General features: G+C 40.7%; 1 protein-coding gene across 2 annotated transcripts in view; it reads left to right on the top strand.

Annotated features, from left to right (window-relative positions):
• Positions 1-19,619, top strand: part of LOC139423704 (serine/threonine-protein kinase/endoribonuclease IRE1-like) — a 41,171-nt gene extending 21,552 nt beyond the window's left edge. The window contains exons 12-23 of one of the 2 annotated variants that reach the window (XM_071175315.1): positions 236-360; positions 484-675; positions 3,397-3,655; positions 4,217-4,307; positions 5,939-6,128; positions 11,088-11,184; positions 12,183-12,382; positions 14,897-15,053; positions 15,150-15,277; positions 17,128-17,251; positions 18,703-18,770; positions 19,243-19,619. In XM_071175315.1, coding sequence (XP_071031416.1) covers positions 236-360; positions 484-675; positions 3,397-3,655; positions 4,217-4,307; positions 5,939-6,128; positions 11,088-11,184; positions 12,183-12,382; positions 14,897-15,053; positions 15,150-15,277; positions 17,128-17,251; positions 18,703-18,770; positions 19,243-19,425 — 1,814 coding nt within the window. In that variant the 3' untranslated portion in view covers positions 19,426-19,619. Of the gene's footprint in view, positions 1-235; positions 361-483; positions 676-3,393; positions 3,656-4,216; positions 4,308-5,938; positions 6,129-11,087; positions 11,185-12,182; positions 12,383-14,896; positions 15,054-15,149; positions 15,278-17,127; positions 17,252-18,702; positions 18,771-19,242 lie in introns of both variants that reach the window. The other variant, XM_071175314.1, reaches the window with a different exon arrangement.
• The last annotated feature ends 349 nt before the right edge of the window (positions 19,620-19,968 follow it).

The following is a 19,968-nucleotide window of genomic DNA, read 5'->3' as shown; positions in this document are numbered from 1 at the left end:
TAACCACACAGAGACACCAGACACACTAACCACACAGAGACACCAGACACAAACCACACAGAGACACACAGCTCTCTGTCTCTCGCTCTGTCTCTCTCTCTCCCTCTGTCTCTCTCGCTCTGTCTCTCTCTCTCTCTCTCTCTCTCGCTCTCTCTCTCTCTCACTCTCTCTCTCTCTCTCACACTCTCTCTCTCTCTCTCTCACACTCTCTCTCTCTCTCTCTCTCTCTCATCAGGACACCATGAGTTACCCCCGGTAGCCCACACCACCATGTTGAGAGACTTCCCGGTAAACCTGCAGCGTTCCGGTGATGCCGTTATCCCGACCCGGTCTCAGAACAACCGCTATGCAGACCATCCTGTGAGTTACAACCCCCTTACCCCTGACCTCTGACCTCTAAACCCCACTCACATACAGACCATCCTGTGAGTTACAACCCCTATTCCTTGACCTCTAACCTGAACCCCCCTCCCCCCTCTTTAGTTCCAGTCAGTAGGTCATGGTGGTGGAGGGGGTCGTGGTTCGGGTCCTAGCGGCAGCAGAAGGACCCAAGCAGGATCAAGATCAGGGTTGTCCTCTATCCTGCCTGACTATATATACCAGGACCCTGTTACCGTGGTGATCCTGTCTCTACTGCTGGGAGGATGGCTTGCCTTCGCTCTGACTTATCCACAGGTTAGTTCAACAGGACAGGGTAGGGTGGGAGTCAGGGTTCTCCCGTAGGACAATGTGACCGGCAAGATTGTAATTTACCGGACGTTTGAGACATTTACCAGACCCATGTGCATTGGGTGGCTAACCCATCCCCTGGTGCTCAGAATGACAGGAAACCCATTTAGATTCTTCTAGAGGGTGGTAATTCATTTAGATGGTGGTAATTCATTTAGATGTCTAATACCTACATGTTTCATGCAGAACACCATAGTCCCTGTGCTCAAGAACGCCAAGGTAACCTTGCTTAAATGACTACCGCCCTGTAGCAATCACGTCTGTAGCCATAACATTTGATTTGATTTGAAGTGCTTTGAAAGGCTTGCTCACATCAACACCATCATCCCAGAAACCCTAGACCCACTCCAATTTGCATATCCGGAAGGAAGGAACATTTACGTGATAATGCTGTTTGTTGACTACAGCTCAGCGTTCAACACTATAGTGCCTTTAAAGCTCATCACGAAGGACCCTGGGACTAAACACCTCCCTCTGCAACTGGATCCTGGACTTCCTGACGGGCTTCCTCCTGTACAGTAGGGGGCGGTGGTTCCACCTCCAATTCAATCCCTGGACTTCCCGATGGGCTTCCTCCAGTACAGTAGGGGGCGGTGTTTCCAATTACAATTCAATCCCTGGACTTCCTGATTGCTTCCTCCTGTACTCCTTGTTCACCCACGACTGTGCGACTCCAACACCATCATTAAGTTTGCTGACGACACAACAGTGGTAGTCCTGATCACCGACAACGATGAGACGGCCTATAGGGAGGTCAGAGACCTGGCAGTGTGGTGCCAGGATAACAACCCCTCCCTCATTGTGAGCAAGACAAAGGAGCTGATCGTGGACTACAGGGAAAGAAGGGACGAGCACGTCCCCGTTCACGTCGACGGGGCTGTAGTGGAGCGGGTCTCGAGCTTCAAGTTCCTCACTAATAAACTATCATGGTCCAAACACACCAAGACAGCCGTGAAGAGGGAACTTTTTCTCCCTCAGGAGACTGAAAAGATTTGGCTGAATGGGTCCTCAGATCCTCAACAGGTTCTACAGCTGCACCATCGGGGGCATCCTGACTGGTTGTATCATTGCTTGGTATGGCAACTGTTCGGCCTCCGACCGCAACTTGGAGGGCCCTCCTTTGTGTTACTGACAAAACTTTGAGGGTGACTTCGGGGACACACCCATCAACTTCAGGGACACACCCATCAACTTCGGGGACACACCCATCATCTTCGGGGACACACCCATCAACTTCAAGACACACCCAACAACTTCAGGACACACCTATCAACTTCAGGACACACCCATCAACTACAGGACACACCCATCAAGCTTCATCGCTTGGTATGGCAACTGCCTGGTATAGCACTACCCTACAGAGGGCAACTGCTCGGCATCGATGTTCCTTCTAAGCTAAGCACCTCCTCCAGGATTGCCACTTGGAAGAATTGCCGCACAGAGACGCAAATGATTGAACTTTACTGCCCAATTAGTTTGCACTATGTTCAGTGTTTTACGTTACAGGCTTATTCTAAAATGAATTCAATTGTTTTTGTCCCCTGATCAATCTACACAATACCTCATAATGACATCACAATACCTCATAATGACATCACAATACCCCATAATGACATCACAATACCTCATAATGACAAAGTGAAAACGGGTATCATATTTCCATCAGTATTCAGACGCTTTACTCAGTACTTTGTTGAAGCACCTTTGGCAGCGATTACAGCCTCGAGTCTTCTTGAGTATGACGCTACAAGCTTGGCATGCCTGTATTTGGGGAGTTTCTCCCATTCTTCTCTGCAGATCCTCTCTGTCAGGTTGGATGGGGAGCATCGCTGCACAGTTATTTTCAGGTCTCCCCAGAGATAATTGATACGGTTCAAGTCCGGGCTCTGGCTGGGCCACTCAAGGACATTCAGAGACTTGACCTGAAGCCACTCCTGCGTTGTCTTGGCTGTGTGCTTAGGGTCGTTATCCTGTTGGAAGTTTAACCTTAGCCCCAGTCAAGGGTCCTGAATGTTCTGGAGCAGGTTTTCATCAAGGATCTCTCTGTACTTTGCTCCATTCATCTTTCCCTCCTGACGAGTCTCCCAGTCCATGCCATTGAAAAACATCCCCACAGCCTGATGCTGCCTCCACCATTCTTCACTCTAGGGATGCTGCCACCACCATGCTTCACCATAGGGATGGAGCCACCATGCTTCGGCGTAGGGATGGAGCCACCATGCTTCACCGTAGGGATGGAGCCACCATGCTTCACCGTAGGGATGGAGCCACCACCATGTTCACCATAGGGATGGAGCCACCACCATGCTTCACCGTAGGGATGGAGCCACCATGCTTCACCGTAGGGATGGTGGAGCCACCATGCTTCACCGTTTTCACTTTGTCATTATGGGCTATTCTGTGGAGATTTGATGAGAACATTTATTTTAATCAATTTTAGATTAAGGTTGTCAAGGGGTCTGAATACATTTCAAATGCACTGTAAGTGTGTGTGTTGTGTGGTGTGTGTGTGTGTGTGTTGTGTGTGTATATAATGTTTGTGCATTTAAAGGTGTGTGTCTGTCTGTACTATATATAAAGTCTGTGTGTGTGTGTGTGTGTGTGTGTGTGTGTGTGTGTGTGTGTGTGTGTGTGTGTGTGTATATATATAACTGTGTGACCCAGCAGCAGAAGGACCAGAGACAGCAGTTGGACGAAGCTCTGGAATCCCGCCTCCAACACCTGCTAGACACGCCCTCTTCTGCAGACACACCCCCTTCTCCACCAGACACACCCCTTTCCCCAGGAACCCCCCTTCCTTCTGGAGCCCAGCCCCAGTCTGCAGACTCACAGCCGTCCTCTGTGGACCCTCCTCTCTCTGGCTCGCCCGGTAACAGTAGTGACGCTGTAGCCAGGAACGGATCTGCTGTAACACGACACACACACGGTGAGACACACACACACGCACACTAAGTGGCAGATACTTTAATTACAAGGTTAGAATCTTTCTAAGGTCCATTCTCCCCCTCTCCCTCCCCCTCCCTCCCCCTCTCTCCCCCTCTCCCTCCTCCTTCTCCCCCTCTCTCCCCCTCTCCCTCCTCTTTCTCCCCCTCTCTCTCCCCCCTCCCTCTCTCCCCCCCTCCCTCTCTCTCTCTCTCTCTCTCCCTCCACTCTCCCTCCTCTCTCTCTCTTCCTCTTCTCCTTCCTCCTCTCTCTCTCTCTTTCTCTCTCCCTCCACTCTCCCTCCTCTCTCTCTTCCTCCTCTTCTTCATTCTCTCTCTCTCTCTCTCTCTCTCTCTCTCTCTCTCTCTCTCTCTCTTTCTCTCTCTCTCTTTCTCTCTTCCTCCTCTCCTTCCTCCTCTCTCCCCCCCCCTCTCTCTCCCCCTCTCTCTCTCTCCCCCTCTCTCTCTCCCTCTCCCTCCTCTCTCTCTCTCCCCCTCTCTCTCTCTCCCCCCCTCTCTCTCTCTCTCTCTCTCTCTCTCTCTCTCTCCCCCTCTCTCTCTCTCAGGTGGAGGGATAGAGGAGGTGGAGGTAGGGAAGATCTCCTTCTGTCCATCAGAGATTCTGGGACATGGAACAGAAGGAACCTTCGTCTTCCGGTCAGTCTTCCATCCGTTGATGTTTACTGATGTTTACTGATGTAGGGTTAGATGATGTTTACTGATGTAGGGTTAGATGATGTTTACTGATGTAGGGTTAGATGATGTTTACTGATGTAGGGTTAGGGTTAGATGTGTAGATGATGTTTACTGATGTAGGGTTAGGGTTAGATGTTTAGATGATGTTTACTGATGTAGGGTTAGGGTTAGATGTTTAGATGATGTTTACTGATCATGAAAAGCAGTTTCTTGCTTTATAACCCAGACTTAAATGTGGAATAATTGGAAATATGTATTTCTGACTATGCTCTGATGATATTAAAGCCAAAACAGTTATAACGTTTATTTAACAATCCCTGGAAAATGTAGTAGTTGGTCATTGGTTTTAGTGGAGCTGGGGTTCTCCTTGAACTCTCTGCATCGTATTGGTTTTAGTGGAGCTGGGGTCTCCTTGAACTCTCTGCATCGTATTGGTTTTAGTGGAGCTGGGGTTCTCCTTGAACTCTCTGCATTGTATTGGTTTTAGTGGAGCTGGGGTCTCCTTGAACTCTCTGCATCGTATTGGTTTTAGTGGAGCTGGGGTTCTCCTTGAACTCTGCATCGTATTGGTTTTAGTGGAGCTGGGGTGCTCCTTGAACTCTCTGCATCGTATTGGTTTTAGTGGAGCTGGGGTTCTCCTTGAACTCTCTGCATCGTATTGGTTTTAGTGGAGCTGGGGTTCTCCTTGAACTCTCTGCATCGTATTGGTTTTAGTGGAGCTGGGGTCTCCTTGCACCCCCCCACACCAGACAATTTGAATTCTCTCGTATTGTGTCGTTTTATTCATAACAATATTGTGTGTATTCATGACATACTCATTATATATATATATATTCATGGCATAGTCATTATATATTCATGATATAGTAATAATTTTTTCGTTATTTATTAATGATATAGTTATGATATAGTCATTATATATTCATAATATAGTTATTATGTATAAATTATTTATATATTCATGACAAAGTCATGATATATTCATGATATATTCATGACATAGCCATTATATATTCATGACATAGCCATTATATATTCGTGACATAGTCATTATATATTCGTGACAGTCATTATATATTCGTGACATAGTCATTATATATTCGTGACATAGTCATTGTATATTCATGACATAGTCATTATATATTCCTGATAAGTTCCTGATATAGTCATTATATATTCCTGATGTAGTCATTATATATTCATGACATTGTCAAATATATATTCACAACATAGTCATTGTATATTCGTGACATAGTCATTATATATTTGTGACATAGTCATTATATATTCGTGACATAGTCATTGTATATTCATGACATAGTCATTATATATTCATGATATAGTCATGATATAGCCATTATATATTCATGACATAGTCATTATATATTCATGCTATATTCATGATATAGTCATTATATATATATATTCATGCCGTAGTCATTATATATTCATGACATAGTCATGATATAGTCATTATATATTCATGATATAGTCATTATATATTCATGACATAGCCAGTATATATTCCTGATAAGTTCCTGATATAGTCATTATATATTCATGCTAAGTTCCTGATATATGAAATGTTCCAGGGGCCGTTTTGACGGCCGTCGCGTGGCGGTGAAGCGGATCCTTCCAGAGTGTTTTGACGTTGCAGAGCGAGAGGTCCAGCTGCTCCGGGAATCGGACGAACATCCAAACGTCATCAGATACTACTGCACCGAGAGAGACAAACTGTTCACCTACATCGCTATAGAACTGTGTGCTGCTACGCTACAACAGGTAGGTAGATACTACTGCACCGAGCGAGACAAACTGTTCACCTACATCGCTATAGAACTGTGTGCTGCTACGCTACAACAGGTAGGTAGATACTACTGCACCGAGAGAGACAAACTGTTCACCTACAACAGGTAGGTAGATCCTACTGCACCGAGAGAGACAAACTGTTCACCTACAACAGGTAGGTAGATACTACTGCACCGAGAGAGACAAACTGTTCACCTACAACAGGTAGGTAGATACTACTGCACCGAGAGAGACAAACTGTTCACCTACAACAGGTAGGTAGATACTACTGCACCGAGAGAGACAAACTGTTCACCTACAACCTGGTAGTATATATATATAACCTGGTAGTGTATATATATATAACCTGGTAGTGTGTGTATATATATAACCTGGTAGTGTATATATATATAACCTGGTAGTGTGTGTATATATATAACCTGGTAGTGTGTATATATATATAACCTGGTAGTGTGTGTATATATATAACCTGGTAGTGTGTATATCTATATATATAAATATAACCTGGTAGTGTGTATATATATATATATATATATATATATATATATATATATATATATATAACCTGGTAGTGTATATATATAACCTGGTAGTGTGTATGTATATAACCTGGTAGTGTGTATATATATATATATAAATATAACCTGGTAGTGTGTATATATATATATATATATATATATATATATATATATATATATAACCTGGTAGTGTATATATATAACCTGGTAGTGTGTGTATATATATAACCTGGTAGTGTGTATATATATATATATATAAATATAACCTGGTAGTGTGTATATATATATATATATATATATAACCTGGTAGTGTATATATATAACCTGGTAGTGTGTATGTATATAACCTGGTAGTGTGTATATATATATAACCTGGTAGTGTATATATGACCTGGTAGTGTATATATATAACCTGGTAGTGTATATATATAACCTGGTAGTGTATATACAGTGCCTTGCGAAAGTATTCGGCCCCCTTGAACTTTGCGAACTTTTGCCACATTTCAGGCTTCAAACATAAAGATATAAAACTGTATTTTTTTGTGAAGAATGAACAACAAGTGGGACACAATCATGAAGTGGAACAACATTTATTGGATATTTCAAACTTTTTTAACAAATCAAAAACTGAAAAATTGGGCGTGCAAAATTATATAGTTATAATTATTATTTATTATATAATTATATATATTTTTTATATATATATATATATATATATATATATATATATAGTATATAACCTGGTAGTATGTATATATAACCTCATAATGTATATATATTACCTGATAATGTATATATATATAACCTGGTAGTGTATATATATAACCTGGTAGTGTATATATATATAACCTGGTAGTGTATATATATAACCTGGTAGTGTATATATATAACCTGGTAGTGTATATATATAACCTGGTAGTGTGTATATATAACCTGATAGTGTATGTATAACCTGGTAGTGTGTATATATAACCTGATAGTGTATATATAACCTGGTAGTTTATATATATATAACCTGGTAGTGTGTATATAACCTGGTAGTGTGTGTATATAACCTGGTAGTGTGTATATATAACCTGATAGTGTATATATATAACCTGGTAGTGTATATATGTAATTTGTATGACCTGGTAGTGTATATATAACCTGATAGTGTATATATAACCTGGTAGTTTATATATATAACCTGGTAGTGTGTATATAACCTGGTAGTGTGTGTATATAACCTGGTAGTGTATATATATAACCTGGTAGTGTGTATATATAACCTGATAGTGTATATATGTAATATGTATAACCTGGTAGTGTATATATATAACCTGGTAGTGTGTATATATATAACCTGGTAGTGTATATATATATAACCTGGTAGTGTGTATATATAACCTGATAGTGTATATATAACCTGGTAGTTTATATATATAACCTGGTAGTGTATATATATAACCTGGTAGTGTGTATATATAACCTGATAGTGTATATATGTAATATGTATAACCTGGTAGTGTATATATATAACCTGGTAGTGTATATTTATATCCTGGTAGTGTATATATAACCTGGTAGTGTATATATATAACCTGGTAGTGTGTATATATAACCTGGTAGTGTGTGTATATAACCTGGTAGTGTATATATAACCTGGTAGTGTATATATATATATATATAACCTGGTAGTATGTATATAACCTGGTAGTGTATATATATAACCTGGTAGTGTATATATATATAACCTGGTAGTATGTATATAACCTGGTAGTGTATATATAACCTGGTAGTGTATATATATATAACCTGGTAGTATGTATATAACCTGGTAGTGTATATATAACCTGGTAGTGTATATATAACCTGGTAGTGTATATATATAACCTGGTAGTATGTATATAACCTGGTAGTGTATATATATAACCTGGTAGTGTGTATATAACCTGGTAGTGTATATATATAACCTGGTAGTGTATATATGTAATTTGTATAACCTGGTAGTGTATATATAACCTGATAGTGTATATATAACCTGGTCGTTTATATATATAACCTGGTAGTGTGTATATAACCTGGTAGTGTGTGTATATAACCTGGTAGTGTATATATATAACCTGGTAGTGTGTATATATAACCTGATAGTGTATATATGTAATATGTATAACCTGGTAGTGTATATATATAACCTGGTAGTGTGTATATATATAACCTGGTAGTGTGTATATATAACCTGGTAGTGTATATATAACCTGGTAGTGTATATATATAACCTGGTAGTGTATATATATAACCTGGTAGTGTGTATATATAACCTGATAGTGTATATATGTAATATGTATAACCTGGTAGTTTATATATATAACCTGGTAGTGTATATATATAACCTGGTAGTGTGTATATATAACCTGATAGTGTATATATGTAATATGTATAACCTGGTAGTGTATATATATAACCTGGTAGTGTATATTTATATCCTGGTAGTGTATATATAACCTGGTAGTGTATATATATAACCTGGTAGTGTGTGTATATAACCTGGTAGTGTATATATAACCTGGTAGTGTATATATATATATATATAACCTGGTAGTATATATGTATATATATAACCTGGTAGTGTATATTTATATCCTGGTAGTGTATATATAACCTGGTAGTTTATATATATAACCTGGTAGTGTGTATATAACCTGGTAGTGTATATATATAACCTGGTAGTGTATATATATAACCTGGTAGTGTGTATATATAACCTGGTAGTTTGTGTATATAACCTGGTAGTGTATATATAACCTGGTAGTGTATATATATATATATAACCTGGTAGTATGTATATAACCTGGTAGTGTATATATATAACCTGGTAGTGTATATATATATATATATATATAACCTGGTAGTATGTATATAACCTGGTAGTGTATATATAACCTGGTAGTGTATATATATATATATAACCTGGTAGTGTATATATAACCTGGTAGTGTATATATATAACCTGGTAGTATGTATATAACCTGGTAGTGTGTATATATAACCTGGTAGTGTATATATATAACCTGGTAGTGTATATATATAACCTGGTAGTGTATATATATATCCTGGTAGTGTATATATAACCTGGTAGTGTATATATATAACCTGGTAGTGTATATATAACCTGGTAGTGTATATATATAACCTGGTAGTATGTATATAACCTGGTAGTGTATATATATAACCTGGTAGTGTGTATATAACCTGGTAGTGTATATATATAACCTGGTAGTATATATATAACCTGGTAGTGTGTATATAACCTGGTAGTGTATATATATAACCTGGTAGTGTATATATATATATATATAACCTGGTAGTATGTATATAACCTGGTAGTGTATATATAACCTGGTAGTGTATATATATATATATAACCTGGTAGTGTATATATAACCTGGTAGTGTATATATATAACCTGGTAGTATGTATATAACCTGGTAGTGTATATATATAACCTGGTAGTGTGTATATAACCTGGTAGTGTATATATATAACCTGGTAGTATATATATAACCTGGTAGTGTGTATATATAACCTGGTAGTGTATATATATAACCTGGTAGTGTATATATATATAACCTGGTAGTGTATATATATATCCTGGTAGTGTATATATAACCTGGTAGTGTATATATATAACCTGGTAGTGTATATATAACCTGGTAGTGTATATATATAACCTGGTAGTATGTATATAACCTGGTAGTGTATATATATAACCTGGTAGTGTGTATATAACCTGGTAGTGTATATATATAACCTGGTAGTATATATATAACCTGGTAGTGTGTATATATAACCTGGTAGTGTATATATATAACCTGGTAGTGTATATATATAACCTGGTAGTATATATATAACCTGGTAGTGTGTATATATAACCTGGTAGTGTATATATATAACCTGGTAGTGTATATATATAACCTGGTAGTGTATATATATATCCTGGTAGTGTATATATAACCTGGTAGTGTGTATATAACCTGGTAGTGTATATATATAACCTGGTAGTATATATATAACCTGGTAGTGTGTATATATAACCTGGTAGTGTATATATATAACCTGGTAGTGTATATATATAACCTGGTAGTGTATATTTATATCCTGGTAGTGTATATATAACCTGGTAGTGTGTATATAACCTGGTAGTGTGTATATATAACCTGGTAGTGTATATATATAACCTGGTAGTGTGTATATAACCTGGTAGTGTGTATATAACCTGGTAGTGTGTATATATAACCTGGTAGTGTATATATATAACCTGGTAGTGTGTATGTATAACCTGGTAGTGTGTATATATAACCTGGTAGTGTATATATATAACCTGGTAGTGTATATATGTAATGTGTATAACCTGTGTGTTCTCTACTGTCCCCAGTATGTGGAAGATCCGTCGTACCACGCTGGTCTCAGCCCTGTCACTGTACTACAACAGACCATGTGTGGTCTCAGCCACCTCCACTCACTAAACATAGGTACTATATACAGCTGTCTGTCCGTCTGTCTGACCTACCTACCTACCTACCTACCTACCTACCTACCTACCTACCCACCCACCCACCCACCCCTTCCTTCCTTCCTTCCTTCCTTCCTTCCTTCCTTGTGTGGTCTCAGTCACCTCCACTCACCCAACACCACAACAACAAGGTTGTTTTTATTTTTAATTTAAAACTATTTTCTACATTGTGGAATAGTAGTGAAGACATCAGAACTATGAAATTCAACATAAGGAGTCATGTAGGAACCAGAAAAGTGTTAAACAAACAGTGCTGCATCAGATGACCTGGCATCCACAATTCCACGTCCTAAACCACGTCCTAGACTCTAGACTGGACTTGGACTCAGACTCAAACACAAGGGACTCTAGACTGGACTTTGACTCAGACTCAAACACAAGGGACTCGAGACTGGACTTGGACTCAGACTCAAACACAAGGGACTCTAGACTGGACTTGGACTCAGACTCAAACACAAGGGACTCTAGACTGGACTTTGACTCAGACTCAAACACAAGGGACTCGAGACTGGACTTGGACTCAGACTCAAACACAAGGGACTCAAGACTCTATGTTTAGTGATTTGACAACACCACTGTTGACACCTCTCTCCCTCCATCTCTCTCTCTCTCCGGTCTCTCTCTCCGGTCTCTCTCTCTCTCTCTCTCTCTCTCTCTCTCTCTCTCTCTCTCCATCCCTCTCTCCCTCCATTTGTTAACTTCTCTCTCTCTCCGGTCTCTCTCTCCATCTCTCTCTCTCCGGTCTCTCTCTCTCTCTCTCTCTCTCTCTCTCTCTCTCTCTCTCTCTCTCCATCCCTCTCTCCCTCCATTTGTTAACTTCTCTCTCTCTCCATCTCTCTCTCTCCGGTCTCTCTCTCCATCTCTCTCTCTCTCTCTCTCTCTCTCTCTCCATCTCTCTCCGGTCTCTCTCTGCATCTCTCTCTCCATCTCTCTCCGGTCTCTCTCTCCGGTCTCCAGTCCACAGGGATCTGAAGCCTCGTAACATCCTGTTGTCTCAGCCAGGCCCCCTGGGGCGGGTGAGAGCGCTGATATCAGACTTCGGCCTGTGTAAAAAGATCCCTGAAGGAAGGACTAGTTTCTCTCTCCGCTCGGGGATACCGGGGACAGAGGGGTGGATCGCCCCGGAAGTACTGCTGGACACACCAGGAAACAACCCGGTAAGAGATACAGACATACACACACACACACACACACACACACACACACACACACACACACACACACACACACACAGTGAATAAAGTAATTAATTATTTAAATACTATAATTTTTTGATATCTTTCCATCCTCTGTGAAATGAAAGACTTCAGTTCCCAGCAGGCTGTTTGTTCCACTGGGTTCTACTACTACTATAATACTACTCCTCTCTCTAGTGTGTTCTACTACTACTATAATACTACTCCTCTCTCTAGTGTGTTCTACTACTACTATAATACTACTCCTCTCTAGTGTGTTCTACTACTACTATAATACTACTCCTCTCTCTAGTGTGTTCTACTACTACTATAATACTACTCCTCTCTAGTGTGTTCTACTACTACTATAATACTACTCCTCTCTAGTGTGTTCTACTACTACTATAATACTACTCCTCTCTAGTGTGTTCTACTACTACTATAATACTACTCCTCTCTAGTGTGTTCTACTACTACTATAATACTACTCCTCTCTCTAGTGTGTTCTACTACTACTATAATACTACTCCTCTCTCTAGGGTGTTCTACTACTACTATAATACTACTCCTCTCTAGTGTGTTCTACTACTACTATAATACTACTCCTCTCTAGTGTGTTCTACTACTACTATAATACTACTCCTCTCTCTAGTGTGTTCTACTACTACTATAATACCACTCCTCTCTCTAGTGTGTTCTACTACTACTATAATACCACTCCTCTCTCTAGTGTGTTCTACTACTACTATAATACCACTCCTCTCTCTAGTGTGTTCTACTACTACTATAATACCACTCCTCTCTCTAGTGTGTTCTACTACTACTATAATACCACTCCTCTCTCTAGTGTGTTCTACTACTACTATAATACCACTCCTCTCTCTAGTGTGTTCTACTACTACTATAATACCACTCCTCTCTCTAGTGTGTTCTACTACTACTATAATACCACTCCTCTCTCTAGTGTGTTCTACTACTACTATAATACCACTCCTCTCTCTAGTGTGTTCTACTACTACTATAATACCACTCCTCTCTCTAGTGTGTTCTACTACTACTATAATACCACTCCTCTCTCTAGTGTGTTCTACTACTACTATAATACCACTCCTCTCTCTAGTGTGTTCTACTCCTACTATAATACCACTCCTCTCTCTAGTGTGTTCTACTACTACTATAATACCACTCCTCTCTAGTGTGTTCTACTACTACTATAATACTACTCCTCTCTAGTGTGTTCTACTACTACTATAATACTACTCCTCTCTAGTGTGTTCTACTACTACTATAATACTACTCCTCTCTCTAGTGTGTTCTACTACTACTATAATACTACTCCTCTCTAGTGTGTTCTACTACTACTATAATACTACTCCTCTCTAGTGTGTTCTACTACTACTATAATACTACTCCTCTCTAGTGTGTTCTACTACTACTATAATACTACTCCTCTCTAGTGTGTTCTACTACTACTATAATACTACTCCTCTCTCTAGTGTGTTCTACTACTACTATAATACTACTCCTCTCTCTAGTGTGTTCTACTACTACTATAATACTACTCCTCCCCCTCTCTAGTGTGTTCTACTACTACTATAATACTACTCCTCTCTAGTGTGTTCTACTACTACTATAATACTACTCCTCTCTAGTGTGTTCTACTACTACTATAATACTACTCCCCTCTAGTGTGTTCTACTACTACTATAATACTACTCCTCTCTAGTGTGTTCTACTACTACTATAATACTACTCCTCTCTAGTGTGTTCTACTACTACTATAATACTACTCCCCTCTCTAGTGTGTTCTACTACTACTATAATACTACTCCTCTCTCTAGTGTGTTCTACTACTACTATAATACTACTCCTCTCTAGTGTGTTCTACTACTACTATAATACTACTCCTCTCTAGTGTGTTCTACTACTACTATAATACTACTCCTCTCTAGTGTGTTCTACTACTACTATAATACTACTCCTCTCTCTAGTGTGTTCTACTACTACTATAATACTACTCCTCTCTCTAGTGTGTTCTACTACTACTATAATACTACTCCTCTCTAGTGTGTTCTACTACTACTATAATACTACTCCTCTCTAGTGTGTTCTACTACTACTATAATACTACTCCTCTCTAGTGTGTTCTACTACTACTATAATACTACTTCTCTCTAGTGTGTTCTACTACTACTATAATACCACTCCTCTCTAGTGTGTTCTACTACTACTATAATACTACTCCTCTCTCTAGTGTGTTCTACTACTACTATAATACTACTCCTCTCTCTCTCTAGTGTGTTCTACTACTACTATAATACTACTCCTCTCTCTAGTGTGTTCTACTACTACTATAATACTACTCCTCTCTCTAGTGTGTTCTACTACTACTATAATACTACTCCTCCCTCTCTCTAGTGTGTTCTACTACTACTATAATACTACTTCCTGTGTTCTACAGTGTTCTAACTATAATAATGTTGTGTCTCTCTCTAGACCCGCTGTGACCAGGCGGTGGATGTGTTCTCGGCAGGCTGTGTGTTCTACTACGTGGTCAGTAGGGGGCAGCACCCGTTTGGTGACACGCTACGACGCCAAGCTAACATCCTGACCGGGGAGTACTTCCTCACACACTTCCTGGAAGACGTGCATGGTGGGTGTGTGTGTCGTCTGTCGTTTAGAGACTCTTGAGATTCTGTGATTCTGATTGAGAGCTGTGCTCTAATTGGCTGTGTCGTGTGTCCGTCAGATGACGTCATAGCGCGGGACCTGATTGAGCGAATGATCAACAGCGATCCAGAGTCCCGCCCCTCCACTTCCTCTATTCTTAAACACCCGTTCTTCTGGAGCCCTGATAAGCAACTTCAGTTCTTCCAGGTACCCCTCTACCCATCTACCCCTCTACCTCTACCCCGCTACCTCTACCCCCCTACCCCCCTACCTCCCTACCCCGCTACCCCTCTGCCTCCCTACCTCCCTCCCCTCTACCTCCTTACCCCTCTACCCCCCTACCCCTCTACCTCCCTACCTCTCTACCCCTCTGCCTCTCTACCCCTCTGCCTCCCTACCCCCTGCCTCCCTACACCTCTACCCCTCTACCTCCCTACCCCTCTACCTCCCTACACCTCTACCCCTCTACCTCCCTACCCCTCTACCTCTCTACCCCTCTACCAAAGTATTTTCAACTTTTCATCTCGTAGAATCTGCTACACACAATAGAGGAAGAAAGTCTTCTAGAACTAACCGTTGAGAATCTAGATAGAGAATATAGAATCTTAGAGAGTCTTCTCGAACTAACCGTTGAGAATCTAGATAGAGAATAGAGAATCTTCTAGAAATAACCGTTGAGAATCTAGATAGAGAATATTAGAGAGTCTTCTAGAACTAACCGTTGAGAATCTAGATAGAGAATCTTAGAGAGTCTTCTAGAACTAACCGTTGAGAATCTAGATAGAGAATCTTAGAGAGTCTTCTAGAACTAACCGTTGAGAATCTAGATAGAGAATAGAGAATCTTAGAGTCTTCTAGAACTAACCGTTGAGAATCTAGATAGAGAATCTTAGAGAGTCTTCTAGAACTAACTGTTGAGAATCTAGATAGAGAATATAGAATCTTAGAGAGTCTTCTCGAACTAACCGTTGAGAATCTAGATAGAGAATATAGAATCTTAGAGAGTCTTCTCGAACTAACCGTTGAGAATCTAGATAGTCTTCTAGAACTAGCCGTTGAGAATCTAGATAGAGAATAGAGAATCTTCTAGAAATAACCGTTGAGAATCTAGATAGAGAATCTTAGAGAGTCTTCTAGAACTAACCGTTGAGAATCTAGATAGAGAATCTTAGAGAGTCTTCTAGAACTAACCGTTGAGAATCTAGATAGAGAATAGAGAATCTTAGAGAGTCTTCTAGAACTAACCGTTGAGAATCTAGATAGAGAATATAGAATCTTAGAGAGTCTTCTCAAACTAACCGTTGAGAATCTAGATAGAGAATCTTAGAGAGTCTTCTAGAACTAACCGTTGAGAATCTAGATAGAGAATATAGAATCTTAGAGAGTCTTCTCGAACTAACCGTTGAGAATCTAGATAGAGAATAGAGAATCTTAGAGAGTCTTCTAGAACTAACCGTTGAGAATCTAGATAGAGAATAGAGGATCTTAGAGAGTCTTCTAGAACTAACAGTTGAGAATCTAGATAGAGGATCTTAGAGGGTCTTCTCTTCATGTCCTTGTCTGTTTGACGACAGCTGATAATCACAATAGGGCTCTCCTAAAACTAACTGTTGGAGGGACAAAAGTGTGATTGAGCATGAGATGACTCCTCATTATAGATCAGCCTAGTATGTTGATATTTGACTATAGTTTTAGTTAGTAGTAGGTAAAACAGATGAGATGACTCCTCATTATAGATCAGCCTAGTATGTTGATATTTGACTATAGTTTTAGTTAGTAGTAGGTAAAACAGATGAGATGACTCCTCATTATAGATCAGCCTAGTATGTTGATATGATTGTAGTTTTAGTTAGTAGTAGGTAAAACAGATGAGATGACTCCTCATTATAGATCAGTCTAGTATGTTGATATTTGACTGTAGGTTTAGTTAGTAGTTTTTCCTAGCCACTGTGCTTCTACACCTGCATTGTTTGGGGTTTTAGGCTGGGTTTCTGTACAGCACTTTGAGATTTCAGCTGATGTACGAAATACATTTGATTTGAAATGTGATTTTTTAGGATGTGAGTGACCGTATAGAGAAGGAACCTACAGACAGCACCATGGTGGTGAGGCTGGAGACGGCTGGCAGAGCTGTAGTACGAACCAACTGGAGAATGCACATCTCTGTTCCTCTGCAGACAGGTAACACACCAGACAGGTAACACACCAGACAGGTAACACCAGACAGGTAACACACCAGACAGGTAACACACCAGACAGACCAGACAGGTAACACACCAGACAGGTAACACACCAGACATACCAGACAGGTAACACACCAGACAGGTAACACAACAGACAGATAACACACCAGACAGGTAACACACCAGACAGGTAACACACCAGACAGGTAACACACCAGACAGGGAACACACCAGACAGGTAACACACCAGACAGACCAGACAGGTAACACACCAGACAGGTAACACACCAGACAGGTAACACACCAGACAGGTAACACACCAGACAGGGAACACACCAGACAGGTAACACACCAGACAGTTAACACACCAGACAGACCAGACAGGTAACACACCAGACAGGTAACACACACCAGACAGGTAACACACACCAGACAGGTAACACACACCAGACAGGTAAAACACACCAGACAGGGAACACACCAGACAGGTAACACATACCAGACAGGTAACACACCAGACAGGTAACACACCAGACAGGTACCACACCAGACAGGTAACACACCAGACAGGTAACACACCAGACAGACCAGACAGGTAACACACCAGACAGGTAACACACCAGACAGACCAGACAGGTAACACACCGGACAGGTAACACACCAGACAGGTAACACACCAGACAGGTAACACACCAGACAGGTAACACACCAGACAGGTACCACACCAGACAGGTAACACACCAGACAGGTAACACACCAGACAGACCAGACAGGTAACACACCAGACAGGTAACACACCTGATAGGTAACACACCAGACAGACCAGACAGGTAACACACCGGACAGGTAACACACCAGACAGGTAACACACCAGACAGACCAGACAGGTAACACACCAGACAGGTAACACAAGACAGACCAGACAGGTAATACACCTGACAGGTAACACACCAGACAGGTAACACACCAGACAGGTAACACACCAGACAGGTAACACACCAGACAGATAACACACCAGTCAGACCAGACAGGTAACACACCAGACAGGTAACACACCAGACAGGTAACACACCTGACAGGTAACACACCAGACAGGTAACACACCAGACAGGTAACACACCAGACAGGTAACACACCAGACAGGTAACACACCTGACAGGTAACACACCAGACAGGTAACACACCAGACAGACCAGACAGGTAACACACCAGACAGGTAACACACCAGACAGACCAGACAGGTAACACACCTGACAGGTAACACACCAGACAGGTAACACACCAGACAGACCAGACAGGTAACACACCAGACAGGTAACACAAGACAGACCAGACAGGTAACACACCAGACAGGTAACACACCTGACAGGTAACACACCTGACAGGTAACACACCAGACAGGTAACACACCAGACAGGTAACACTCATCTCTCTGTGTTTTCTCTCCAGACCTGAGGAAGTTCAGGACGTATAAAGGGAACTCAGTCAGAGACCTGCTCCGAGCCATGAGAAATAAGGTATATCTGTTATATATATATATATATATATATGCTCCGAGACATGAGAAATAAGGTATAAGATATAGTGTTATATATAGTATAGTATAGTATACACTGAGTATACAAAACATATATACTGTTATATGTAGTATAGTATAGTATACACTGAGTATAAAAATATATATACTGTTATATATAGTATAGTATAGTATACACTGAGTATACAAAACATATATACTGTTATATATAGTATACACTGAGTATACAAAACATATATACTGTTATATATAGTATAGTATACACTGAGTATACAAAACCTATATACTGTTATATATTCTCTCTCTCTCTCTCTCTCTCTCTCTCTCTCTCTCTCTCTCTCTCTCTCTGTCTCTGTCTCTGTCTCTGTCTCTCTCTGTCTCTCTCTCTGTCTCTCTCTCTGTCTCTGTCTCTCTCTCTCTCTGTCTCTCTGTCTCTCTGTCTGTGTCTGTAGAAGCACCACTACCACGAGTTGCCAGCGGAGGTCCAGGAGACGTTAGGGGAGGTGCCTGAAGGCTTCGTTAGTTACTTCACCTCCCGGTTCCCGCGGTTACTGCTACACACACACACCGCTCTCAGCAGCTGTTCACACGAGAGACTTTTCCAACCCTACTACCTGCCCCCCACTGTTAAATAACACACACACACACAGGAAAGGTTGCTGGTTCAAATCCCCCAGCCGACTAAAGTGAAAATCTGCCAATGTGCCCTTGAGCAAGGCACCTAACCACACTTGCTTCTGTAAGTTGCTCTGGATAAGAGCGTCTGCTAAATGACTCCAATTTCAAAGTGTAAATTCACTTCCTGTAGTAGAGCCGGAATGACTGCCTCATGAATGACTACCTCATGAATATTCAGAGACGGACTGGTACACTCCAAGACAAAAGCTTTTTAAATGCTGTAAAGGTTTTACTCGTAACTTACAAGATGAACTGATTTTAACTTTCACCTGCTCTGATAGGATAGTTTAATACACTGCTCTGATAGGATAGTCTGATAGGTTAGTTTAATACACTGCTCTGATAGGATAGTCTGATTGGTTAGTTTAATACACTGCTCTGATAGGATAGTTTAATACACTGCTCTGATAGGATAGTCTGATACACTGCTCTGATAGGATAGTCTGATAGGTTAGTTTAATACACTGCTCTGATAGGATAGTTTAATACACTGCTCTGAT

This window comes from Oncorhynchus clarkii, chromosome 13 (assembly GCF_045791955.1).
Source record: "Oncorhynchus clarkii lewisi isolate Uvic-CL-2024 chromosome 13, UVic_Ocla_1.0, whole genome shotgun sequence".
Lineage (NCBI taxonomy): Eukaryota > Metazoa > Chordata > Actinopteri > Salmoniformes > Salmonidae > Oncorhynchus > Oncorhynchus clarkii.
This window is presented reverse-complemented; position numbering and strand designations above follow the sequence as displayed.